At 56.7% G+C, this 25,610-nt stretch overlaps 2 protein-coding genes across 8 annotated transcripts; both read left to right on the top strand.

Annotated features, from left to right (window-relative positions):
• The first annotated feature begins 131 nt into the window (after positions 1-131).
• CCDC27 (coiled-coil domain containing 27) lies at positions 132-19,070 on the top strand. 6 transcript variants are annotated; one of them, XR_008517279.2, is made up of 12 exons: positions 154-540; positions 1,840-1,966; positions 3,181-3,291; positions 4,456-4,613; positions 8,657-8,806; positions 9,934-10,026; positions 10,422-10,779; positions 11,011-11,141; positions 13,846-13,923; positions 14,534-14,746; positions 15,427-15,543; positions 17,090-17,193. XR_008517279.2 is itself a non-coding variant. In XM_002811580.4 (12 exons), the coding sequence occupies exons 1-12, from the start codon at positions 223-225 to the stop codon at positions 18,836-18,838; spliced, it is 1,965 nt and encodes a 654-aa protein (XP_002811626.3). In that variant the 5' UTR covers positions 154-222; the 3' UTR covers positions 18,839-19,070. The 6 variants fall into 6 exon arrangements, 5 of the variants coding, with proteins under 5 accessions (XP_054398368.1, XP_054398370.1, XP_054398367.1 ...); XM_002811580.4 differs by lacking the exon at positions 15,427-15,543 and adding an exon at positions 18,716-19,070 and having other exon boundaries at positions 17,090-17,194; XM_054542393.2 differs by having other exon boundaries at positions 132-540; positions 15,427-17,414.
• Positions 19,071-19,650: 580 nt separating this feature from the next.
• Positions 19,651-23,346, top strand: SMIM1 (small integral membrane protein 1 (Vel blood group)). 2 transcript variants are annotated; one of them, XM_009235745.3, is made up of 4 exons: positions 19,651-20,157; positions 20,421-20,539; positions 22,689-22,873; positions 23,185-23,346. In XM_009235745.3, the coding sequence occupies exons 3-4, from the start codon at positions 22,764-22,766 to the stop codon at positions 23,309-23,311; spliced, it is 237 nt and encodes a 78-aa protein (XP_009234020.1). In that variant the 5' UTR covers positions 19,651-20,157; positions 20,421-20,539; positions 22,689-22,763; the 3' UTR covers positions 23,312-23,346. The 2 variants fall into 2 exon arrangements, with proteins under 2 accessions (XP_009234020.1, XP_054398371.1); XM_054542396.2 differs by having other exon boundaries at positions 19,954-20,210.
• The last annotated feature ends 2,264 nt before the right edge of the window (positions 23,347-25,610 follow it).

The following is a 25,610-nucleotide window of genomic DNA, read 5'->3' as shown; positions in this document are numbered from 1 at the left end:
AGCCACCACACCCAGCCCAGAAGGCAACCTTCAATATTGAGCTTTGCTTTTCTCAAAAACCTGGTGTCACAGCACTGGCCTCCAGCACATCCAGCCGCGGGCCCCTTTTGCTTAATAACGGTTTCTATGGAGACATCTGTGATGCCACCACTGCTCCCAGGAGCCCACAGGACCTGGAGCTCTGGAAGCTGATCTCCTCCCACTGCACCCGCCAGCAGGTTCATGTTCGAGGCCATCTTTTTCTCCATACCCCAAGCCAGGCTGAAGAGAGATCCACGGGAAAAGCCGGGCCTGTCCTCATTCAGGTCCACATTCAGGCGACAAAGCTCACTTGGTCTTTGTGTCCCACGCCTCATGTTACCTAAGGAGGCCAGCCCGTCTGAGAGACACAGTTCGATGTCCAGCTCGATGGCCAGGGCCCTGGTGCTCCTCCAGAGCATGGCCAGCCGGGACGCCCGGTGCCCAGAATGGAAACCGCACCAAAAGCCACGCGCGCTCAGCAAGTCGGTCCAGACCATCAGCCGCTACTACAGGAAGACGGTATGGGGTCCCGGGAGGAGGGCTGCCACGAGCCTTGAGGTGACCTGTTTCTCCTCCTCCCCAAGGGCCCATAGAGCTGTCAGCCCACAAAGCATTCCACAGGCCTTCTGGTGATGGGTTACCAAAGAGGGATTCCAGGAAGGCGACGAATTGAGCGCTAGTGGTGGAAAGAGCCCTGCGGTCCTCTCCCTTTCTGAGGGCCTGGTGCCTTAGTCCCCACATGCCACCGGCTTCTTCTGGGTTAGCTGCTTTGGGCCGGTCCTCCCCTCTCGCAGACCTTGGGTCCCGGTGTCTCTGGTTGGCCAAGGGGAGAAGATGCCCCAAGACTCCCGAGGTGCATCCTGAAAAGGAGAGTGAAGGGGAGAAAATGTGGAAGGGGACCTCAGCTGGACAGGTACACTGTGCCACTGTGTACTGGGGGAGCCCGAGATGGTCACCCTGGCTCCTGGCAGCTTCCTGGGTGAATGCATTGCCTGGACCTAGTGGACTATGGTTTCTTTTTTTCTTTTTTTTTTTTTTGAGACAGAGTTTTACTCTTGTCACCCAGGCTGGAGTGCAATGGCGAGATCTTGGCTCACCGCAACCTCCACCTCCCAGGTTCAAGTGATTCTCCAGCCTCAGCCTCCCGAGTAGCTGGGATTATAATGCGCCACCATGCCCGGCTAATTTTGTTTGTTTGTTTGTTTGTATTTTTGTATTTTTAATAGAGATGGGGTTTCTCCATGTTGGTCAGGCTGGTCTCAAACTCCCAACCTCACGTGATCCGCCTGCTTTGGCCTCCCAAAGTGCTGGGATTACAGGCATGAGCCACCATGCCCAGCTGGACTATGGTTTCCAAAGTGGGTCTGCGTGGCTCTTACTGAGCATCCAGTATGCTGGAGAGGGGACAGAGGGGACACACTGCTGCAGCCTGCACACACGCAGGCCCTTTCAACCCCAATGGGAGAGTGGCTTAGTGCCTGTGACCAGCAGCATGTGTGGGTAGGGGGGGCTGTCCGTGAATCTCAGCCGGCAGTCAGGCAGAAGCAGGGCCCCCATCTCTCTAGGCTTCAGGATCCGTAAGAGGCTCTCGGTAGGCAAACAGTGCTCCAGAACCAGGGGGTTGTTGTGAGCAGGTCTCTGGGGAGGGCTGAGGGGCCACACGGTGTCCTGGGTGTGGGGTCTGCATCTACATACTACTCATAGGCACCTGCCATTGGGGCGATTTGTGATGGTTTAGGGAAACAAGGTCTGCCCTTGGATGGGCTGGCCTACAGTCAGGGGCCTTCCGCGCCTGCCTTATTTTCCCCGCTCTGCCAGAGTGAACCCAGGGATGCTGTCAGCCTCACCGGCTTCGTGTCCGAAATGGAGGAACTTCGAAGGGTCTTCCCCACGTGTCCTGACTGCCCCCAGTTCAGCACCAGGGCCACATCCATGTCCCACTGTGGTAAGAGCCCCCCACCAGGACCGTCTGTGAAACTGCCTGTCAGAGTCGAGGGGCCGGGGGAGGCCTTCCTGCACCCTTCAGCCTGTGAGCAGCCGCCAGAGTTGGCCTCCGCAGTGGCCCCAGCTGCTGCTTTTGAAATCTGCCCTGTGCGCAGGGAGCCAGGGCAGCAATGAGGCTGGGGGTGGAGGGAGGCCCGCTTCTCCTGGCCACTGTGATTATGATTTGTCTCCCCAGCCTTTTTGCTTTTCTATTGTTTCACCCACTAAAAATTCAGTAGGGTCAGGGGCTAGGGGAGTGGAAATGGTTGAAGATTCTGGAAGCTTCAGGAAATAACCTCATAAAGCCAGATAGCTCATTAGGGACAGTGCCCCTGGAAAGCCCTAGCAGCCATCTGGTCCAAACCCTTCACTGCTCTGATGAGAACAGGAGGCTCGGAGCAGGCAGCTGCTGAGCTCCATGGGCACCTGGGGGACGCTGCCCAGAGCCAAGGCTTCATCCCAGCATCTGCTCCTGGACCTGGACTCATTCCATGTCCCCACACAAGACACCATTCTTAGGGATGGAGAGCTTGAGCTAAATTCCTGTGACCAGTAGCAAGCACAGGGTGGGGGGTGGGGGAGGGGGTCCCGTGCTGTCCACGAATCTCAGCCGGCATCAGGTAGAAGCAGGGCCCCCACCTTTCTAGGCTTCAGGCTCCCACTGCCTCAGCAAGAGGGTCTCCGCAGCGGCCAGGGCTCCAGGACCAGGCATTGTTGTGGGCAGGTCTCTGGGGAGGCTGAGGGGCCACACGGTATCCTGGGCGTGGGGTCTGCGTCTACATACTGCTCATAGGCGCCTGCCATTGGGGCGATTTGTGATGGTTTAGGGGAAACAGGGTCTGCCTTGGATGGGCTGGTCTGGAGGCAGGGGAGCTTCTGTTTGACTTTTAGGAGGCATGTTTTTACCGAAGGAAAGTAGGGTCCGCCCCTCTGGGGGAAAGGAGACATCAGCTAGAGAAATTCAGCCACACCCGAGTCTGTTGAGGTGGAGACACCACGGCAGGCAGGAGGATGAAGCCCACCCTTTGGTTCAGCCCTTGCTCAGTCCCATGCATCCATTAAAAAAAGCCACCTGTGCCCCTACCTGGTGCTTAAGGATAAATAAGAGTCTGCCCTGGAGATCTTGGGGAGATGAGATCACAGCAGTCACCAGATAGCATCTTTAACACACTGCAGGTTCACCCACTGAGGCCGATTTGTCCGGAGAGATTGACAACAGCTCAGAGACCTGGAGAGGCACCCAGGACCTGTTCTTGGCCAGGCAGGGCTCAGACACGAACGTGGACGGTGAGGGAGCCCCTAGGGCCTCTGCTTGCACCTGCTGGGCCCCTGAGCTCGAGGCCTGCTTCTTGCAGGGTCGCTGCTCATGCCCTGTGGAATTCCCTCCCAGGACTGCCTGCCTCCTGAGGACTCACACAGAAAGGCCCCCGGGCTCCATTATGCAGAACTAGCCCTGCCTTTCCTGACAGCTTAGGCTGCAGTCCCCCCAGGACAGTGGCCCCTTGTCTTTGGTAAAAATCGTAGTTGAAAGTTTTGTCCCCTTGGCCTTTACCCAGAGGCTGATGGGTGCATCCCTCCCTCACTGTGGGTAGAGGCCCCCCAGGACACTGCTCCCACAGACAGGTGTGCCTCTTTCCATTTACCAAGAGAAAGTTCACAGCAACGTGTCTCCTTTCTTGCCTTAACTGGAGGAAACCTAGAGTCTGTAGTGACCAGCTCCCCTCGAACTCAGGAAGGTGGAGAATCTCCTCCCTCCCCTCAGTTTAAAGATGGAGAAACTGGGCCGGGCGCAGTGGCTCACGCCTGTAATCACAGCACTTTGGGAGGCCGAGGCGGGTGGATCACGAGGTCAGGAGTTCAAGATCAGCTTGGCCAAGATGGTGAAACCCCGTCTCTACTAAAAACACAAAAAAATTAGCCGGACATGTGGTGGGCACCTGTAATCCCAGCTACTCGGGAGGCTGAGGCAGAATTCCTTGAATTTGGTAGGCAGAGGTTACAGTGAGCTGAAATCATGCCACTGCACTCCAGCTTGGGAGATAGAGCAAGACTACATCTCAAAAAGAAAAAAAAAAGAGAGAGATGGGAAAACTGAGGCTCCAGGAGGGGACAAGCAACCAGGTGTACAGAGACAGCATCAGGATGACCCCCTCATCCCGACTCCCAGCTCTGGCTCCTTTGTCCTGGGTGTCTTGGCCAGAGCTTCCACACCTTCCTTCACTCCCTCAGCACGTGCTGTGCTGGGTGTGGGCGCCCCATCGTGTTCACAGCAGCACCACACTGTGTCCTCAAAATGAGGGTAACAAAAGTTAGGAGACAGATCGGAGTCCGTCTGGGCAGATAGGGGTTTCCGAGGGAAGTCTCAGAAGGGTGGATGTCGTCATCGAAGACGCCAGAGGAGCTCGGCAGGGAAGGGTCTCGTTTCTCACTTGGCTTCTGCTGTCGCCACAGGGTACCTCCTTCCCTTCAGTAAGAGCATCTGCGAGTTCGATTACTTGCGGAAGAGGAGCAAATCCCAGACTTTGAGTCCAGTCACCAGCAGCTCAGTCGCATCTCAGAGCTGCCCGAGAAAGAGGACGCCCTGGTACCTCTCAGTCATCCACGAGAAGGTACTGGCGGAGGGGATGCAAATCCCGGCCCCCGACTCCCTCGCTCTGCGTCCGGCTGGGAGGACAGCCCTGCTCCCCGACAGGCTCTGGTTCTAGTATCTGGTTAGCTGCATCAAGCAGGTCCCCATGGCCTAAAATGACCTCCAGACCCCCTGCTTTGACAAAGCTCCTCACCCCTGTCCATCCTCACCCCAGTGGGTGGCAGTTACGCCGGCATGGAACTCAGACTCACCGGCATGCATGACTTCCAACCATCCACACATCTTTGCACCCACAGACTCTGCTTCAGAGAATGTATTCTAAATAATAAAAATCATAACAGGAATAACCAGCTGGATTTATGTACAAGTTGATTCATTGTAGTGTTATTCTTTTTTGAATCTACATTTATAAGAAAGACTAACCTATATTTTCACTGTCTTATAATTCCCTCATCAAATTTTAGTATCAAAGTTATTCTGGCCTCATTAAAATGAAAGAAAAGGCTGGAAAACAGTTCCTTTTTTCTTTTTATTTCTTTTCTTTTTTTATTTTAATAGTAGTAGTATTTTTTGAGACAGGGTCTCACTCTGTCACCCAGGCTGGAGTGTGGTGGTGTGATCCCGGCTCACTGCAGCCTTGAGCTCCCTGAGCTCAAGCAGTCCTCCCACTTCAGCCTCCCAAGTAGCTGGGACTACAGGTGTGCGCCACCACACCTGGCTACTTTTTGTATTTTTGTAGAAACGGGGTTTCCCCATGTTGCCCAGGCAGGTCTCGAACTCCTGGGCTCAAGTGATCCACTCGCTTTGGCCTCCCGAAGTGCTGTGATTAGGGGTGTGAGCCACTGCACCCAGCACCTTTTTTCTTTTTCTATTCTCTGGAAGAGTTTGTATAAGATTGATGTCATTTCTCCCTTGAATTCTGGAGAATTCGCCATTGAAGGCGTCTGTGTCTGGGGATTTCTCACAGGAACACTCTTATTTTATTTATTTATTTTTGAGACAGAGTCTTGCTCTGTTGCCAGGCTGGAGTGCAGTGGCACCATTCAGCTCGCTGCCGCCTCTGCCTCCCGGGTTCAAGCAATTCTCCTGCCTCAGCCTCCCAAGTAGCTGGGATTACAGGCACGTACCACCACACCCAGCTAATTTTCGTATTTTTAGTAGAGACGGGGTTTCACCATGTCAGACAGGATGGTCTCGATCTCTTGACCTTGTGATTTACCCGCCTCAGCCTCCCAAAGTGCTGGGATTACAGGCGTGAGCCACTGCGCTCAGCCTTTATTTTTTAGAGAAAGGGTCTCATTCTGTTGCCCAGGCTGGAGTGCAATGGCACGATCAGAGCTCACTGCAGCCTCCATCTAAAGGGGCACTTTTATTTTTTAATTTGTTTATTTAATTTATTATGAGACAAGGTCTCACTTTGTCACCCAGGTTGGAGTGCAGTGGAGTGATCCCAGCTCACTGCAGCCTTGACCTCCCAGGGTTCAAGCAATCTTCCTACCTCAGCCTCTCCAATAGCTGGGACCACAGGCACACGCCACCATGCCCATTAAATTTTTTCATTTTTTTGTAGAGACGAGGTCTCTCCACGTTGCTCAGGTTTGCCTCAAACTCCTGAACTCAAGTGATCCTCTTGCCTCAGCCTCCCAAAGTGCAGGGATAGCAGGTGTGTCACTATACTGGGCCCCTACAGGAGCAGTTTTAAAAATCACAAATTAGGCCAGGCACAGTGGCTCACCTTTGTAATCCCAGCACTTTGGGAGGCTGAGGTGGGTGGATCATGAGGTCAGGAGTTCAAGACCAGCCTGGCCAACACAGTGAAACCCCATCTCTACTAAAAATACCAAAAAAAAAAAAAAAAAGCTGGGTGTGGTGGCAGGTGCCAGTAATCCCAGCTACTTGGGAGGCTGAGGCAGGAGAATCACTTGAATCCAGGAGGTGGAGGTTTCAGTGAGCTAAGATCGAGCCACTGCACGCCAGCCCAGGCGACAGTGCAAGACTCTGTCTCAAAAAAAAAAAAAATCACAAATTCAATTCTTTTAAAATATATCCAGATTTTCTTTTTCCTCTAGTTTCAGTTTTGGTGTTCTGTGTTTTTCTAGGAATGCATCTATTTCACATAAGATTTGTTATGTATCAGCCTAAGGCTGTACATAGTACAAGGATAATGACTATCCTTGATGCAGTGTAGGCAGGGTGGGGACGGCCTCTGTCTCATTCCCGACGTGGCTGCCTTGTGCCTCCTTTCTTTTTCCCCGTTGATCTCACTGGAGTTTTATCAATTTTAATAACCTTCTCTTAGAATCGGCTTTAGATTTTGTTGATTTTTCTCTAGTGTCTGTTTTCTTCTTTCTCTGCATTCTTTTGAGACTGGTAAAGTTTTGATGAAAATTATGGACACGAGTCACAAAATGTTGGCAAGTTGGTGCAGGGCACAGAGGTGTGGGGGGGTCATACAATTGAATGGAGACACAAGGGGGCTTGCCAGTCCCAGCTCCTGGGGGTCCATGATATTCATTTTGTTTACTCTTGTAACTCTACCTGTACATTATTATAGATTTCACTGCTTTAAGAGTGTTCCTACCCTTTAACCAAGTAATTTCATTTCTGAGAAATAGCCTGAGCATATCATTAGCCAAGAGTCAGGCAGATATGCTGTTGTTATTCATGCAGGCAGCAGGGAGGGGATTTACCAGGCCATGTGTACGAACCATCCAAGGGAAGGGCTGCAGGCTTGGCTGCCTCCAGGAGCTCCAAGGGGCTCATCAGGCTTTTCTTTATCTCCTCTCTGCCTTCGTCTGGGCTGTCATAGATAAACTCTTCTCATTTGGTGGCAAGAGAGCCACCTGCAGCAACAAGTTTGCGGCTGGCATTGTGTACACTCGGCAGCTCCAACAGGAAATCGGATCTCCCTTCCAGCAGTCCTTGCACTATTTTGAGACATCCGAGTGTCTCGGGACCATGGCCGGGGTGATGAAATGTGATTTCTGCACTTTTTTTTCCCTTTAACTTTGTATTTCAGGCATAAAGTGGTAAGAATCCATACTACAAAGATTCCCATGTACCTTTCCATTCCCCAAATGTTAAATGTGGCCACGTTTGCTTTATCCTTCTCTCCTCTCTCTCTTCCTTGCTCCTCTCTCCCTCTCTCCCTATATCAAAAATTTTCGCATCTAACTTTATTCCTTTTCTTCTACTTTCTGTAGGATTAATTTTAGTTATTTTTCTGAATTCTTGAGATAGACACTTGGGTCATGATTTTCCATTTCCCTCCTGGTATATGCATTTTAAGGCTATAAATTTGCCATTAATCACAACTTTAACTGCTTCCTACGAGCTTTGATGTGTCCAGATGTTCATTATCAGTTCAAAATGTTTCTAGCTTTGTGATTTCTTTTTTGGCCCATTGGCTACACAGAAGCCTATCACTTACTTTCCAAACATTTAGGGGACTTTCTAGTTATCTTTCCTTCCAGAATATTCTGTTGGGATCATTTTCCTTCCACCTGAAGAACTCCCTTTAGTATTTCTCTAAGTTCAGATCTGCTGGTCACAGATTCTTACAATTTCTGTTTGCCTGAAAACATCTTTATTTCTGTCTTTAATTCTGAAGAATTGAGGGAGTTGAGATTCTGAGAATAAAAGTTTGAGGAGCTCCCCGACAGGCCCCTAGGGAAGCTTGGAGTGTGTTGCCGGTTAAGTGTGGGGGCCGCAAAGAAGACTGGCATCCTGTGGTATAGTGGGGTGCAGGGACACACCATTGGCCAGGTCCGAAAGGGAAGCTGCCTTGCAACTCCTCCGACGAGGATTTAGGATCTGCTCTTAGGATGGGTGCAGAGGCACTGGAGGTGCCAGGCATGGCTGCAGTAAAGAGCTGGCACATCTTGGTCTCCAGATGTGTAGTGCTAGCCCTTTACCGCAGTACACATCTTGAAATCCCTGGGACCCTGGGGTTTTGGGGTCCCAGGACAGCAGATCTGCTCTTCCTGGGTGGGCTGGAGGCAGGTCAGGGGAAGAGTGTGTGGCTGCATGGCCCACGGGGGCTGCCCTTGGTTTTCTGCCCAGGATCACTGCCTGTCTGAGCTGGAGATACAGGTTCAGAAGAAAGATGAGGAGATCCTGCTGCTCCAGGAGGAGAGGGAGGCCCTGAAGACGCAACTGAAATTCCTCCTGGAAGGCAAAGGCCAAGAGACATCCATGTCGCCAGGCAGGAGGGTGAGCCAGCCCCAGCGGGGCACAGTGCAGAGCTCTAAGACGGTCATTTTCAAAGCGTCCAAAGCTGCTGGTGACACACAGGCCCCTGGAAAACCCCCAGGCCCCCTGGATCCTATCAGGTCCTCGCTGGAATGAGGACCGGTTCTCAGGGTTCTGATCAACAGGCAGGGGAGAGGTGAACAGAGGCACGACATGACAAATGAGAGCCGTGAGCCGATGTCTAAGCAGCTGCACCTGGCTTCTGACTTGCTTTCTGAATGGGGCACAACACTGTCTGGGCTCAGGGTCCTTATCCATAAAATGAGGGCTGAGCTCACCTCTGAAATCCTGGGGCATGGAGGCCACCCTGCAGGCGGGTTCCCCAGGCCTGGCTCTGTGCGTCGTTGGCAGTTGTAGCTTGTACTACCCTGCCCTGGCCGGGAATCGCTTCTCCACACTCTCTGGCTGTGAGGCCCCCTGTGAGGTTGGGCATGGGGTTGGGGTTGGGGTTGGGGTGGGGGTGGGGATGCAGGTGGGGATGCTACCCCACGTCTAGGTGTGGGCAGAGGACTGGATGAGGCAGGTCTGTGTTGTGCCCAGGGGTGGTCACCTGATCTTCCTAAGACCTGATTTCTTTCATACCTGAGGAGACAACCTGAGTTTATGCTGGGGGCCAGAGATGAAGCAGGCAGCAGGGGGAAGGCCTCTGATCACGCCGACTGCCTAAATGCCTCGAGGGAAGGCTGCCTAGATGCACAGGGCAGGGCAGGGAAAGGCGGCCAGCCGGGGGCTTCTACTTTCTGTCCTCCCCAGGCTGCTAGGTGGGTGTCTGAGGGTGGGGCACCCAGGCAATGACATGCACAGTGGGCGTGTCTAAGGCTGGCTGGCCTTGTCCTTTACTGCAAGGCCACTTGCTGAGGGCTGCTCTGGGGGTGCCTAGAGCCCCACTGCCCCCCAGAGCTGCCCATCCGCAGGTTCCTGTGCCCTCCGCTGCCACAGCACCCACATCCCCCAGCCCCTTGGCAGGAGGACGCAGGTCCCCTCCCCAGACATGAGAGGCCGCTGTCCCTTCCAGGACAGGCAGTGGTCTGTCCCTGGGGTGCTGCAGGAGGGGCTGGAAAGCTGAGGGTCCCACGGGCGTCTTGCAGGAGCAGCTCTCAGATGCTTCGCTGAAGCTGGGCAGGCTGAGCCTCCTGAAGGCCTTCTCCAGCGATGAGGAGGAGCTGCAGCACTGGCGGCAGGTGCGGGCCGCCTGGAGAGCGGGCACGCAGTGGGGGACCCGGGCTCAGGAGCCACCTAGGCTGCTTAACTAAGAGGCCCAGGCCCCAAGTGTCCCCGTTGCAGCCCTGACCTGGGGTTCCCCACTCCAGGGGAGCAGGTGAGGTGGGTGGGTCATTAACCCCCTTGAAGGCACAGGTCAGGTGCAGTCTCCTGACAGAGGCAGGACCCGTGACTGAGGCCGCAGTGCCTGGGCCACTGTTGGTGACCTTGCCAGGCAGATGCTCCCCTGCTCCCTGGACCCTGCAGCATCCCAGAAGAAGGTGCCCTCCCTGGTGCCCCCGCCATGAGCATTAGAGCCTCTTGCCCTGGGGGTGCCCCGCAGCCCTGCCCAGCCCCTGCCCTACCCATCTTACAGATGCAGGAGGAGTCTGCGGCACTGGAGAGGGGCAAAGAGCCGGACCTGGGAGGCGGTGAGGAGGACAAGGGCCTGGAAGGGGAGCCTGATGGGGCGGAGGACACAGGTGCCAAGGGAGGTGTGAGCCAGATGGGGGCCATGCATGAGGAGGGAAGCAAGGAGGAAGAAGGGGACAGGGATGAGGACTCAGAGGAAAGGGAGCTGCCAGAGGAAGAGGAGATCCCCAGGAGAAGGTCCTCCTCCCTGGCCGAGTCGTTTGAGGAGGAGCTGCTGGCCCAGCTGGAGGAGTACGAGCAGGTCATCCTGGACTTCCAATTCAACCTGGAGGCCACCAGGACCAGATACTCCCTTGCAACAGGTAGGGCCTTGGCGGGGGGCACTGGGCTTTGGCCACTCAGTGGGTCCCGGCCCAGGAGCTGGGATGCCCAGACACTGCCTGCTCTGGTCAGTGAGCTGGAGCAGGGGCAGGTGTCAGCAGCCTCACCCAGGCTGGCAGAGCCCTCCCAGCTGGCGCGGTGGCCCGGCCCTCTCTTTCTGTCCCTCACTGCCCCTGCTTGCTCTTGCTCACCGCCTCTGCCTCTGCGCCCAGGAGTGATTGCGTCTTTACAACAACAAGTGGATTTCCAAGAATCCCAGCTGCGAAAGATCAATACAGAAAATGAGACGCTGCAGAAGGAGCTCCAAGAGCGGAGGCAGCAGCTACAAGCCATGACCGACAAGGTGGCCGTGCGCTTAGTACCGGCCTCTGCTCCGTGAGCATGGGCCAGGCTTCATTAACCCCCAGCAGCTCGGGGCAGGCGCTGCCCGTCCCATCTACTGATGGAGACTTTGAGCCTGGGGCATCCAGGCAGCTGGCTCAGGGTTGTGCAGCTGATAGCGGCCCCGCTAGGATTCCCCAAGGTGTGTGGGAGGCTGGAGCCCATGTGTCCAGCCACAGCTCTGCCCTGCTCCTGGGCTGGAAGCATGTGTCCCTGTCTCCTGAGCCGCTGTGCTCTTGGCCACTCCTCAAGCATCTCCTGGCCCCTGAGTCCTGGGGGTGAGAATGCTCTATCCGTGCTTAGAGAGACTGCTACTCCACTGAGCCCACTCTTGTTGTTTTTGTTAAGCATTTTGTTTTTATTCTTATCAAAGTTATTCATGCACATCGCTTAAAGAATCAAATAGTTCCACGAGGCCCGTCACGAAAACCAGGAGCCTCTGACCTCCTCCCTCTCATTTGCCCTCTCCTGAGACATCATTTTAAATTCTTCCAGCACATTCTTTATGAATCTATTTCCAAATCTCTAAATAGCATGCTCATAATGGCTGTTCTAGATTTTTCTCCATCTTAACATTATTTAATGCTTCCTTTTTTTTCCTCCCCTGCCACCGCTCTGCAACACACACAAAGGCAGCCTTTCCATCCACCCTCCTCCCCATATCATTCTATCACAATCAATGTTGCACTGACATCATTAGGACAGTCATTTGTCTCACACACACACATAAATAAAATAAGTTTTACAGAACAGTACTAAGATTCATAAACCACAACTTTAAAACTGCTGCATCCCATATCTTTTGCTTTCTTGCCCTCTTCACTTATTTTTGGTGGAGCACATCCTCCAGTAGTTTTATCAAAAAGGATAAATGAGGCTGAGCACGATGGCTCACACCTGTAATCCCAGCACTTTGGGAGGCTGAAGCAGGTGGATCACCTCAGGTCAGGAGTTCAAGACCAGCCTGACCAATGTGGTGAAACCCCAGCTCTACTAAAAATACAAAAATTAACTGGTGTGATGGTGGATGCCTGTAATCCCAGCTACTTAGGAGGTCAAGGCAGGAGAATCGCTTGAACCCCAGAGAAGGAGGTTGCAGTGAGCCAAGATTGCACCATTGCACTCCAGTCTGGGCGACAAGAGCAAAACTCCATCTCAAAAAAAAAAGGATGAACAGGGGTAAAGTTTTGGGGACAGGATATGTTGGCAAATGTCCTTACTCTACACCCTCGTAACATCTGGGTTGGATATAGCATTCCTGTTTGAAAACCATTTTCCTTCAGCATCACAGAGGCATTCCTCTGTTGTCCTCCAGGTTTGCTTATGAGAAGTCCAAAGTCGTTCATGGTTCTTTCTGGATTGGTTGTTCCTCTCTGGAAAGTTGTAAGATCCCATCTTTGTCCCAGGTGATCTGAAACCTCCCAGAGTTGTGCTTTATTGAGGGCGTGTTTTCATCTGTTGTACTGGGCACTCAGCGGCCATCTGGAAACTCATGTCCTTTAGTTCTGGAATTTTCTTTGGTTTTATTGTTTTTTTGTATGGCCTTCTCTCACACTATTGGACCTCCTGTCCCACTCTTGTTTTATCTGTTATCTCCTCCTTTTTGTCTCTTTGTCTTTTACAGATACTTTCTAGAAAATTTCCTTAACTTTTTCAACAGCTCTTCATTTTGTTATAATATTTTACTCTGATGTTCTCTGAATGTTCCATTTTTCTTTTTTTGAAGTGCACTCTTGTTTGGCTTCACAATTGCAGTGTTTTCTCTTCCCTTGATGACAGCGTTCATCATAGCGTTAGTTTTCCAACTTCTTGTACCACTTCTGTTTCCTACAAGTTCCCTTTTAAAGTTTGCTTTTGGTCTCTGTCATTCATCTGAGAGCTTTGCTCCAATGTTCGAGTTGACTGGACTCTGAGCACACAGGTAACCACTCTGTGCTCCCTGGCAGAGCAGTGTGCTTTGCTTTGGCATTTTAATGGAGAGTTTCTTTTCTTTTCTTTTCTCCTTTTTTTTTTTTTCCAAGATGGGTTCTCACTCTGTCACCCAGGCTGGAGTTCAGTGGTGTGATCACAGCTCACTGCAGCCTCAGCCTCTCCAGAGTCAGGTGATCCTCTCGCCTCAGCCTCCTGAGGAGCTGGGACCACAGGTGCACGCCACCACACCCAACCAATGTTTTTATTTTTTGTAGAGATAGGATCTATATTACCCATGCTTCTCTCTAATTCCTGACCTCAAGTGATCCACCCACCTCAGCCTTCTAAAGTGCTGGGATTACAGGTGTGAGCCACTGCACGTGGCCTAGTGCTCTTCATTTCTGAAATAACATTCCACCAACCATCCTCATTTTAGCCTCCATGTTTAGAAGAACCCGGACCAACAATGTCTGAGACTTTCAGGAACTCAAGTGTGAATTGGGTTTGTTTTCTGCTTTTCCTACTGCTGGCTATTTGGCTTTCTTGGATCTGGGATGTCAGATACCACTCAGCCACCTTCAAACTCTCCAAAATATTTTTAGTCCTCTTTCTTCTCCTCTTCTCCCTGCCTTCAATAGAAATCCCGCTGCTATTATTTTAGGGAGCTTTGGGGAAGGAAAAAAGTTAGATGCCGGCGTTCAGTCTGTTATCTAAACCTGGGAGTCCCCCAAGCCAACCCTTCTGTCTCCTTCCAGTTCTCCAACCTCCGAGAAGATAAGAAACACCAAGAGATGATGGGGCTCATTGAAAAGGACAACCAGCTCCTCCGACAGGTGACAGCCTGGGTGTCATTAAATGATCAGCCAGGCCACTGTTCTTGCTGTAAGTCCCAACACAGCGAAGGGCAAGACGGGGCTGGAGCATCTTCACAGCCGAGCCAGGGCCCCTTCGGTAGCATGCCACTCGACACATCTCTGCACCCCACATCCACACAGAAAGCTCCTCGCAATTGCTGGGTCCAGACTGGACTGGAGGGACCCAGCAAGCATTGCCTTTTTTTTTTTTTTTTTGAGACAGAGTCCTGCTCTGTCACCAGGCTGGAGTGCAGTGGTGTGATCTCAGCTCACTGCAACCTCTGCCTCCTGGGTTCAAGTGATTCTCCTGCCTCAGTCTCCCGAGTAGCTGGGACTACCAGCACGTGCCACCACACCCAGCTAATTTTTATATTTTTAGTAGAGACAGGGTTTCACCATGTTGGTCAGGCTGGTCTCAATCTCTTAACCTCATGATCCGCCCACTGCAGCTTCCCAAAGTGCTGGGATTACAGGCGTGAGCCACTGCACCTGGCTGCTGGCCATCTTTTAGGAAAAAGTGGATGGGTACCACACGTACTCAGGTTGGGCGAAATGACCCCACCTCTTTGTTCTCCCCGGCTGTCCCCAGCAAGTGTCGAAACTGGAGAGAAAGCTCACCAACCGGGACCAAGTCATCTCAGAGTTGGACACCAAGGTCAGCCAGCTGCAGGAGCAGGTGGAACTGGACCAGAACCACCTGCAGAGGTGGAAGCAGCTGCAGGAGGATTTGCAGAGCAAGAAGGAGATGATTCAGCAGGCAGAGCAGCAAGCCCGCGTGGCCCTGGAGAGCTCCCAGTCCAGGGTACGCCCAGCCCCTCCTCCTGAGGGTCTGTCCCAGCAGCTGGCGGCTGAGCACCCGGGTCCCTGCCCACCGCCCACCGAGGTAGAACTGGGGTCTGAGTACGCTGGGGCTCGGGCTGGTTCTGCCGTGTACACCAGCACCCATACAGAGTTGACGCTCAAAAAATGTGGGTAGAGGACGGAGTGAGAGTACGACAGAGCAGCCTGGAAATGTTTGTCAATGGCAGTGGTGGGCGGAGCCCCGTGGGCAGGGCTGCAGGTCTTGGGTTGCATTGTGAAGGGGTTGGATCACTGGCTGGAAACGTCGAGGGTGCCTGGATAGGGAGGCATGGTGTTTCCCTCCCCCCCCCCCATCTCTGAGTCATAGCGTGGTTGCTGGGCCAGGCACCATTCTAAGTACCTTCTTGGTATCAAAGTCATGTAGCTCCCTTAACCGGACTGCAAAGTAGTTATCATGATCCTCACTTAATAGACAAACAGGAAAGGATGAACAGTCCCCCTGGACAGCAGACCTGCTTTGCAGTGGTGCTGGGATTTGGCAGTCTCAACTGCAGGGCCCCACTGGGGCGTCATATGAAACATGAGCAAGGCCAGAGTGTGCCCTGCTTGTGAGGGCCCCCTGCCAAAAAGGAAATCATTAAGATCTGACTTTTTTTTTTTTTTTTTTTTTTTCTGAGACAGGGTCTTTGTCATCCAGTCTGGAGTGCAGTGGGGTGATAACAGCTCACTGCAGCCTCGGCCTCCCAGGCTCAAGCCGTCGTCATCCCACCTCAGCCTCCTGAGTAGCTGGGACCACAGGCATGTGCCACCATACCCAGCTAATTTTAAAAGCTTTTTGTAGAGACGGTCCCACTATGCTGTCCAGGCTGGTCTTGAACTCCTGGGCTCCAGCAATCTGCCTGCCTTGGCCTCCTGAAGTGTTGGGGATACAGGTGGGAGCCACCAAGCCTGGCCCTCACCTTGAATCCCAAATTAAGCAAAGGTCAAGGTCATGTACGGAGGCTTTTGAAGTCATGTTCCCACCAGAAATGCCAACTGCAACTCAACTGCATCCTCTTTCCTGCTTGAGTCCACCTCCTTCTGGCTGGGTCAGACTGAGGCACCCACCCCTGGTATCCCTTGATAAAACAGTTTGGGATCCAGCCGTAGTCCTGGTGAAAGGCTTAGACCAGAGGCGGTCTAGGTGTGTCCATTTGTGCGCCAGCCTGCACTGACCTGGTCGAGCCTGGAAAGCTGAGCTGAAAAATATTTTGAAGCTAAGTCCGGGTGAGCAGGAACTAGCGCCAAGCCTGATGGTGAGGCCCCACGGGTGTGGGGAAGTGAGGCTGGACACCCCGGGTAGCTGCCAACCTCTACCCTGGGGAGGCACCCCCAGTACAGAGGCCCAGCCCCTTGTGACCTCAGGACCTCCAGCACTGGGCACGGTGATTGTACAAAGTTGGGCACTCAATAAATACTGGAAAAAGGAAAGGATTCCACTCCTCACACAGGCCAGGGGCCCATGACATTCCTGCTGTTACTTAAACCTGTCCGAGCGGCAGTGTGGACATGCTTCCACTGGGAGGCAAGGCTGAGCCTCTCGGGCCCGGCTCCTGTGGGGCACCTCTGCGTCGTCAGGGTTTCTGGATGAGGAACTCGTGCCGAACATGCCGCATAACTCGAGGGGCTCCTGTCTGAGGCTCCTGGGGTGCAGACTGGAGGGGTTTCCTCTGCAGCTTCCTGGGAGGCACGATTAGCTACCTCTGGGGAGGCGGCTGCGGGTGTACAGGCAGACAAGGATCTTCGTGGCAGCAGAAGACTAGAACGCCTTCCGGGTCTGTGCGCAGCGGCCAGGCTCAACGCTGCTGTCCACGGCACAGACACCTCCTAGGCAGCACGGAAAGGAGGAAGCGCCAGCAGCGCACTGTTAAATGCCTAAAGTGAGAGTGTCCCCAGGGGCCAGGAAGTCCGCTCACTGCAGCTCCCCTGGGCAGTGGAGGATGGTCCAGGGGTTACGTGCGGCTTCTGTACTATTTTGGTTTGTTGGTTTAAAAAATATATATATATATATGTGTGTGTGTGTGTAGGTTTTACTTTCCAATTAGAAAAGCCCACCTGGTGTAGGAGAGTCTTTGGGCTTTGGGGCTGGGCCACACAGGGTCAGGGGTTGGATCCGGCACCTCCCAGCCCTCAGACAATCCACATTGACTTCTCTGGCCCCTGTTTCCAGTTTCTACAGCCGTGAAAAGTGAGGGTGAGCTGTTCCTTCCCGGTCCATAAAACATAAGGTGGTGGGGGGTGCAGCCCACCGGCCAGGCGCCTTCTTGGGCAAAGGTGAATGACGGTGTTGTCCCTTTGCTCATAGCTCGAGAGGTTAAGGAATAAGATCATCCAGGCCACCTTTAGCATCTCCGGGACCAAGTCCTTGGCCAACGAGATCTCTGACAATGACATCCTGGAAGCCCTGCAGGTATACCCCTAAGTTCAGCTACCTCCATCCGGGCCCCATTCCCCCAGGCCAGAGCTGTGGTAGGGGGTTGTGGGGGGCCTAGACTAGATTCAAGGGACTCTGTTCTCATCCTACCTGTGTCACCTACTCACCTGGACCCCAGGACCCTCCTTTCTCTCTGCTCAGGCAGAGGGGACCAAATCATCCTAAGGCAGGTGGGGGCATGGCACGGGAGTCTTAGCTACTCTCAGCAAAAAGGGGGACGGGCATCAGAGACCAGCAGTAACTGCCACAACCCATCCTGAGCGCTGTGGAGAGGGGACAAGCCGCTCAGGTCACGAAGATTCTCCTGCAGCAGGAGCCCAGCCCCGGCTTTGTCCAGCTTGGTCCCCTCCGCTGGTATCACCACCCACTGATCCACGGCCCTGGTGCAGACCCCTCCCACGCTGGCCACAGCCTCCTGGGCTCCTTCCTGACCAGGGGTCCCCAAGCAGGGGCCTCGGAGAAGTGGAGGGGTGTAGGAGAATTCAGGCCTTGGGGTCACTTGGCATGAGAGGGTCACCACCCACCAGCTGGGGGCCACACACTCACTTCTCTGAGCCATAGACGCCTCCCTCTGTGATGGAGAGCGCATGCTCATCTGCAAGGTGTCGTAAGACTCAGAGCTCTGGGAGCTGGGCACCAGCTATGGTTCTGTGTGGGGCCGTGTGCTACGAAGGGGTCACCTCTCACCAGGAGTTGCTTTTGTTCCCAAGACCCACACTTCACCCTCTGGGGCTGCCCTTAAACCCCAGTGTGTGTCCCTGACCTTCCAGCACCCACGTTCCTGGGGCCTGGTTCCCTTCCTCTGCAGAGTGGGGGCGGGGGCCCGGACAGTGCCTTTCCTGCAGAGCTGTAATGTGGAGAGAGGTCTTTGCGGCCTTGGTACTGTTGTCTGGGGGAGGAGAGGAGGAAGGGGAGAGAAAGAGGAAGAGAAGAGGGAAGACAGAGGATGGAGGGAGTTATTCCCATCACACAGTAGCCAGGGAAGAGCACCTTTGCTTGCTTGCCATAGCCTGACATGAACCAGCAACGGCCCCGAGAGGAGAATGGAAGAGAGGTGGGGACAACATTCCCTCTGTACAGGACAGAAGGGACTTGAGGGACAGATGTGACGACCTCAAAGATCTCTAGGAGTCTGGGGCTCCTCACAACTCTAAGAGGGCTGAAGAGGGGACTTAGTGCAGGCTTCTGCGGGCTGGTGCTGTGCACCTGCCCCCGGCTCCGCATTCTGTGACGTCACTTCCGTGGCTGAAGATCAGCCACGTGGGAATGTTCCCACCCCAGAAACTGGCAACGCCACAAAGCCGAGCGTTGTTTGTTTTTTCTCCCCCTGGAGAGCCGGTTGTAAGTATTCACCAGCACAGCCCTGCTGCAGTGAGCCCCTCTGGAGCAGGAGGAGAGGGTGGCGTCCCGGGCAGCTGGCATGGACTGTGCAGACCGGCCTCAAGGCCAAGGTGAGGAACTGGGAAGGCCACCTCGACGGCTGTGTTTGTTGTGTAGAGAATTATCTCAGAGAGAAGCGACTACTACAATCAGCTGAAGCAGAAAGGCATCAAAGTGCCCCCCCTGCAACAGTCAGAGGCCTTCTTGACCAGCAAATCCAAGAAGGGGACCTCCAAGTAGGCCCAGCCAGGCCCCCAAATACGGGCAGCCCAGCAGAGGCCGGGGCCCAGCTCCAGAACCACCCGCCCCCACCATGCGTCCTGCTCTCAGACTCAGAATTAAACCCCGGTGTTGGCACTGTCCCACCTTTTTCTTCTCTGGGATCCACGCGGGGGCCTACTCTCCTCTGCGACCTTGAGCTACAAGGACACTCCCCATTCCAAAGCTCACTCACTGGGAGTCAGCACACCAGCCTGTGCCCCTAGCTCCTAACAGGTCCCCTTGAGGCACCAGGCTGCCAGAGGCCTGAGCCGGGGTGTCCGCCCAGCACTCAGCACAGACTTCACGCCTACTGAGCAGAGGGGGTCTGTGACCTTCTGCTCTGGGGGCTCTCCTGGCTGGGGCACTCTCTTGCTGGAGGACCCCTCTGGAAGATGGTGAGGGTGGGGGCTCTGTTACCATCCCCCCGCTCCTGGAAGGAAGGGAACCGTGTCTGTGGTCCCTGACGCTTCCCTGGCGCCTCGCAGGCTCTGGGCGCCTGAACACCTTCGAAGGGACTCTCCCCATCACCCTTCTCTGCTCCCCACCCACACCTGCTTCCCTTCCCGCCGCGAGCACCAAGGGTGGGCCACGTGCGGGCGCCACGCCCCTCAAGCCCCGGAGGAGGACGGTCCCTGCGGCCGGGTCCCCATACCCAGGATTCACGCCCAGACGCGCCCAGGGCCTCCGGCAGTCTCGTCGGCGCTGCAGCCGGGTCCCCGCGGGGCTGGGGGACTCGTGGCGTCGGAGGGGCTCCAGCAGGCGCGAAGGAGGTCGGGGACCCTGGAGGCCTCAAGGGCGGGCCGTTTGGGGGCACAAAGTGCAGCCCTCTGCAGACCCTGCCCGGCCCCCTGCACCTCCTGGCCCCGGGGCTGGGCGGCCTAGGGCCCCGGCCCCTTCCGGACGAGGCGTCTCCCGCCCCCTCTCGCCCCGCCCCCGGCCCCTTCTGGACCAGGCGCCTCCCCGCTACTGGCCCCAGACCTTTCCCGCATGGCCCCGCCCCCTCTCGCCCCGCCCCCGGCCCCTTCTAGACCAGACACCTCCCCGCTACTGGCCCCAGACCTTCCCCGCATGGCCCCGCCCCCTCTCGCCCCGCCCCCGGCCCCTTCTGGACCAGGCACCTCCCCGCTACTGGCCCCAGACCTTTCCCGCATGGCCCCGCCCACCACTCTAGACCCGGCACCTTCCGGACCAGACACCTCCCCGCTGCTGGCTTCAGCCCTTCCCCGCGCGGCCCCGCCCCCGCTCTCGCTCCCTGCCCAGGCCCGGCCCCTGCGGAGCCCAGAGACGCGGGGGCACAGGTGAGGCGCGCGGGGTCCGGGCTGCGGCTTCCCGGTGCGGCCGCAGTGGGCAGGTGCGACTGTGCGCGGCCTCGCTGGCTGAGAATTGGCGGGGGCTGGGGGCCTGCCCTGGACTGACCCCCACCGGCCTAACCCGCGGTGCGGGGCCAGGGCCGGAACTGCCGGCCCGGCTCCTTGTGGCTGCTGGGGACCCCCGACACCAGCCACTTTCCCTTCCCGGCCCTTAGCAAGATCGGCTTCTCCGGTCACCTTTATTTTTTTAGGCTCGAGGCGTCTGCCGCACCTCAGCCCACGACCTGCCCCGCTGGGAGGTGCGGGCCGCTGGCCAGGCCCTGACCGCAACCTGGCCCAGAGGCCCCAGCCCTCAGGCAAGATTCTCCGGGTAAGTGTGGGGCCCTGAGGCGCTGTGGGGTGAAGAGGTCTATGGAGGGGCGCCTGTGTACCTAGGGCCTTCCTGCACTCACAAACCCCCAGGAGGTGCCAGGATCCGGGAGCCTGCCAGGGCCTGGAGGGGAGTCCCTGATGGGTTCCTGCCGCCACAGCTGTGACCGTCACATGAGTGTGGAGAGACGTTTACTGAGCAAGTGAGGGAGGCCAGCCTCAAGGGCCGGCTCTGGTGGCTGTGCACCGGGGTGACTTGGGAACAACGTGTTCTACGTCAGCAAGACAGGAACCCATGATCTCAGAGTTGAACACACTGGGCTTGACCCCTCCCACCGAGAGGCCCATGGTGGGCTGCTGCCGTGGACTTGGAGACTCAGCACTCCCGGGACTAATGCTGCGTGGATGTCGGGTTGCAAGGCGGCTGCTGCAGCTCCAGCAGCTCCAGCCATCACGTCGAGGCTGGAAAAAGGAGGTGGCTGCTGCTGCTTTCACAGAAGCAAAAACTCTCCCATCCCCTGCTGCACCCTGGCTCCTGGTCCCCAGCTGGGTGACTTGGGAAAGCAGGGGTGGTGGTATTAAGCTTGTCTTACCCCGGTCACGGCTGTTACCTGGGGCTGGCACATTGCTGCTGGGACCAGGCTGGGATTCTGCACACCAGGCAAGAGGGCGTGAACCTTGGGTAGGCAGCTGAGGGCTCCACAAGCTCTGGGAAAACAGCACCCATACTCCAGTAGAAGCTGGGCCTCTCCGGGCCTGAGTGCCAGGCTGCACTGGGCCAGGGCTCCCACCGAAGGCACACTTTATGGCTTTGAGACAGCTCCCTCTGCCTCTCTGGGCTTTGGGGAAGGGCAGACACGGAAGTGCCGGGAGTCTCAGAACTGCCTGGGGCTTGAGTTTCTGAGCTGGCTTCTTGGGGCCTGAGTTTCTGAGCTGGCTTCTTGCAGGGTAGTGGCTGCTGCTATGCCTTTAGGCCTCTGTGCCGATGACCTGGGAGGAAGGTCAGCCTTCCCCGCTGGAGGGGGCCCAGCAAAGCCTCAGCCCCTAGAAGTGAGGGGCCTGCCATTGCCTGCCCGAGGACCCCACTCCTGGGGGCCAGATGCTGAGAGGGGACACTGGGGGCCCAGCAGACCAGAGAGCTGACCCTAGTCCCACAGCCTGGGTGGGTTGTCAACTTCTGGTGCCCCCTCCAACTCCTCCACCCCTACACTCCCTTAGGTAAATAGGAGGTCGAAACAGAGGCCAGAGGGTAAAGGAGGTGCTTAGAGTCCGGGCTGGCTCAGGCCGGCCGGGCAGCTGTGCTAGCGCTTGGAGTTCCTGCTCAGTCCCCGCGGTCTCCTCACCCCTCTGGGCACTTGGGCTGCCAGGCACCGAGCTGAGTGCCGAGATGCAAAGATGAGTCCCAGGCCTGCAGGAGCTGGAGCCCAGCAGGGAGCTGGCCTTGGGGCAGAGCCCCTCCTGCTCTGGGCAGCCACCCAGCCCTACGACCCTCCTGTCTCTGTAGGGCCTCCCTGAGGCCTTGAATCCACCCCGGCCCGGTGCTCAGTGCATCGTGCCCCCCAAGCCCCAGCCCTCCTAGAGGTGTGGGTGGGGGAGGGGCTGCAACCCACACAGGCTGAGGACACAGCTGCTACCACTGCCTGGGGCCAGCCACGCATCCTCCCCAGACAGGGACCGGTCTAGCTGTACCAGCCGCTGCCCCGGACCTGCTGCCCTGCCCCACCCCCGCCTCCCCTGGCCAGCCTCCCCAGAGGCCAGCAGGCACCTTATCGGGCAGGGTTAAGGAGGGGGACAGTTATCAGGGGCTGCAGCCTAAGTTGGGCCACAGTGTCCTCGTCTCTTGAGGGTGGCAGGCTGTGCAGGCTCCTGATAAAAGCACCGGGGAAGGGAGGCTCCTGGAGCATGCTGGAAGGAAACACTGGCCTCCCACATGTCTGAGGTCAGGGCTTGGCCTGAGATGGAATTCTCGCTTGGTCCCATCCTCCAGACCTGACCCTGGGCAAATGACTCTACCACTTTGTGTCTAGGTCACCTGTCAAGTCAGGCAACAGACCCAGTGAGGGAGCCAGCCCCCAACCCTTAGTGCCCCTCCCCTAACAGCAGCCCCAGAGGGGGTCTTGACTGCCACCCTCCATCCGGTTGTTTTACAGTGAAGTCACAGCCTCGCCACCTGTCTTGACCTCCCCACCGAGAAGGCCCCGCCCCTCCCGCTGCAGCCCCACAGCATGCAGCCCCAGGAGAGCCACGTCCACTATAGTAGGTGGGAGGACGGCAGCAGGGACGGAGTCAGCCTAGGGGCCGTGTCCAGCACAGAAGAGGCCTCATGCTGCCGCAGGTGAGGGGCCTGAGGGCAGCCTGCCAGCCATAGCAGGCTGGTGCCTCCCTCCAGAGATGCCTGCCCTAACCCCTGCCACCGGCCCCATCACCCTCCACCCCATCCTGGCTGGGAGCCCACGCTCCAGCGGCTCAGCAAACTGCAGCCTTTGGCCTTCCCTCTGGTTGGCTGTGAGCGAGGAGAGCTTCCTCTTGACTCCAGCAGAGCGCCCAGGCCCCTCCCCCTGACCCGGACCAATGGCCACAGTCCACTTAGGGGGCCCCTCATGCGGCCCTGGCCTGGGGCTCACCTCCAGTTGGTTCTCACCCCAGGATCTCCCAGAAGCTGTGCACGGGCAAGCTGGGCATCGCCATGAAGTTGCTGGGCGGCGTGGCCCTCTTCTGGATCATCTTCATCCTGGGCTACCTCACTGGCTACTATGTGCACAAGTGCAAATAAATGCTGCCCCGCATGCACGCTGGGGGCTGGCTGCACACGTGAGAGCACAGGCCTGGAGACACACCCCTGTACACATGGACCCCCCCATAGACATGGACCCCGCGGCACACACAGCGCACAGGGCACACGCGCTGGCGCACACGAAGACACCAGGTGCACAGCTGTCACAGGCCCCACACGGGGGCGCACAAACACCTGGCACACAGCCCTTCAAAGGACCTACAGACAAACAGCTGGGCACACGTGGCTGGAAGGCCTGGGCCCAGCCTCAGGAGCTGCAGGACACACCCAGGCTGGGCCCTGCGGCCCGGAGCCCCCAGCCACAGCCTCCCCTCTCCCAGGGCCCAGCCCCTTCCCTTGTGAAGGCCAGGATGAGGGGTTTCTTCAGCGGACAAACTGAGCCCACCTCCCTGACAGCCCCCCAGGGTGGGATCCTCCCGGCTGCTTTCCTCCGTGGGAGCAGTGTGCAGAGCTGTGTGGCCCTGGGCAGGCCCCTGTCCTCTCTGGGCCTTTCTGACTCCTGGTTTTGTAAGGGTGGCTACGTGTCTCCCGCCCTTGTCTCAGATGCACCATATCTTCCTTAGTAAGTGGGCACAGTTCTTCCTAGGCAGCCCACCACGCGCAGGGGCTGGGTGTGTCCTCTTGGGGCTGGCGGCTGCCAGGGAGGACCCGGGTCTACCCTCCCTCCCCCAGGGACGGGCCTGGTCCCTCCAAGTACTCCTTGTGGGCCAAGAGCCTGTGTACAGAGGCATTAAGTGTCTGTCGAATGAACGGTGGATGACAGCCCTTGCCATAGTTACACGGCCAGGCGTGACATCCAGGAAGGCTGTGGGAAGGGCTTGTTTCCCCGGGGCAGGCCCCCTCCCATGTGGTTCTAGGAATGCACCCCTACCAATTGCGCCCCTGGCAAGGACACCCGGCAGGCCTGGGGACCCAGATGTGGCTGGACCTCAGCTGTGTCCCAGGGACTTCGGTCCCATTCCCCCCACCCCCATCCTGGCCTCCAGTCCCAGCCTCCGGTCCCAACCTCCATTCTCTTGGTAGATGCTTTCCTGGGTCGTGTGTTTGGCCCTCAACTACCACAAAAGACCCCAAAAAGCCTTGCCAGAAACATCCCCTTAGGAAAGGGGTCCTCACCCCAGGGCTGGGGGTGGGAGACACGGGCAGCCAATATCCTCACGGGCACAGAGAAGGGAGGCCACAGGGCCAGATGAGGTTATCAGAGGGCTGAGGCTGCGCCTGCTCCAGGCCACGTCCCGCGGAAAGCATCAAGTCAGGTAAACAGGAGGGGCTGGGCCAGTCTTGGTGGGGAGGCAGACTCCACACAATCAGCCTTTGGTGGCAGGTGGAGCTGCATGGCTGATTGCACACTGTCCCAAGGCTCCTGGCTCCAAACCTGAGGAGGGAGCCCAAGGGCCTGTCCTGGGCTGGGGTCTGAAGCAATGATGCTTTCCTGGGAGCCTGTTGTTGGGTGGGCCGCTGCCTGCCCCAGCCCCATGACAGCCTGGATCTTGGCACAAGTCTTCAAAAAGAGATCCCTACCTCTGACCTGCCACTCCCAAGGAGGGAGAGGAGCAGCCAGCTGGTACCCTCCCTGGAGCCCAGCTTCACAGGACAGCACTGCCTTGGGGCTGCTGTAAGGAAGTGGCAGAGGCCACTGGGCCCAGCAGTTTGGCTGCATGGGCCCCAGAAGGCACCACTCCGACCTGGGGGTTCCGGGGCTGGGCCTCCCCAAAAACTGGTGCGGCCCAGGAGACAGGCGAGGGCACAGGATGGGGATGGGAGCTGTCCCAGTTCTACAGTCAGAAGGGAAGTGGCCCTGGTGCTTCTGCCGCAGGTCCCGCATGCCAGTGATGCCTACACACCCCCACAAACGCTCCTCCCCACCTGTCAGGGGCTGGCAGCAGATGGCACAGGCGCATGTCGGGGTCTGCCCTGGATCTGTCTGGCTGCATCTGGGCCCGCCCTGGCAGGGGCCCAGCATCTTCAGCCAGGGGTTCCACCAGCAGCCCTGCCAGCCCCAGGAGGGGGAGGCTGCAGACAGACACCCACAGGTGCTCATTGGGCCGGGCACTCAAGTTACCCACAGCCGCCTCTCAGGCATACCACTTGTCCCCTAAGTGGCCATGGCAGAGACAGCAGCTCCAGCCCCAGGACCCCCAGGGTCATGGACCTAGGCTGAGCTGAGCAGTGTCCTTACAGCTCTGGGAGGGTTGGGGAGAGGATGGGACAGGACACTGCTGAGTGGCCGCCTGGCCTACCCTCCCAGAGACTCGTGAACAGGAGGATCTGCTGTGGG

This window comes from Pongo abelii, chromosome 1 (assembly GCF_028885655.2).
Source record: "Pongo abelii isolate AG06213 chromosome 1, NHGRI_mPonAbe1-v2.0_pri, whole genome shotgun sequence".
In the NCBI taxonomy this organism is placed as follows: Eukaryota; Metazoa; Chordata; class Mammalia; order Primates; family Hominidae; genus Pongo; species Pongo abelii.
This window is presented reverse-complemented; position numbering and strand designations above follow the sequence as displayed.

What these genes read in the sequence shown, in the direction of transcription:
- SMIM1 (XM_009235745.3), top strand. Translation starts at nt 22,764, where the DNA reads ATGCAGCCCCAGGAGAGCCACGTCCACTATAGTAGGTGGGAGGACGGC. An exon ending in GAGGCCTCATGCTGCCGCAG is followed by an intron (nt 22,874 to 23,184) that starts GTGAGGGGCCTG and finishes TTCTCACCCCAG; the next exon opens with GATCTCCCAGAAGCTGTGCA.
- CCDC27 (XM_002811580.4), top strand. Translation starts at nt 223, where the DNA reads ATGTTCGAGGCCATCTTTTTCTCCATACCCCAAGCCAGGCTGAAGAGA. An exon ending in TCTCAGTCATCCACGAGAAG is followed by an intron (nt 4,614 to 8,656) that starts GTACTGGCGGAG and finishes TTTTCTGCCCAG; the next exon opens with GATCACTGCCTGTCTGAGCT. An exon ending in ACAACCAGCTCCTCCGACAG is followed by an intron (nt 13,924 to 14,533) that starts GTGACAGCCTGG and finishes GGCTGTCCCCAG; the next exon opens with CAAGTGTCGAAACTGGAGAG.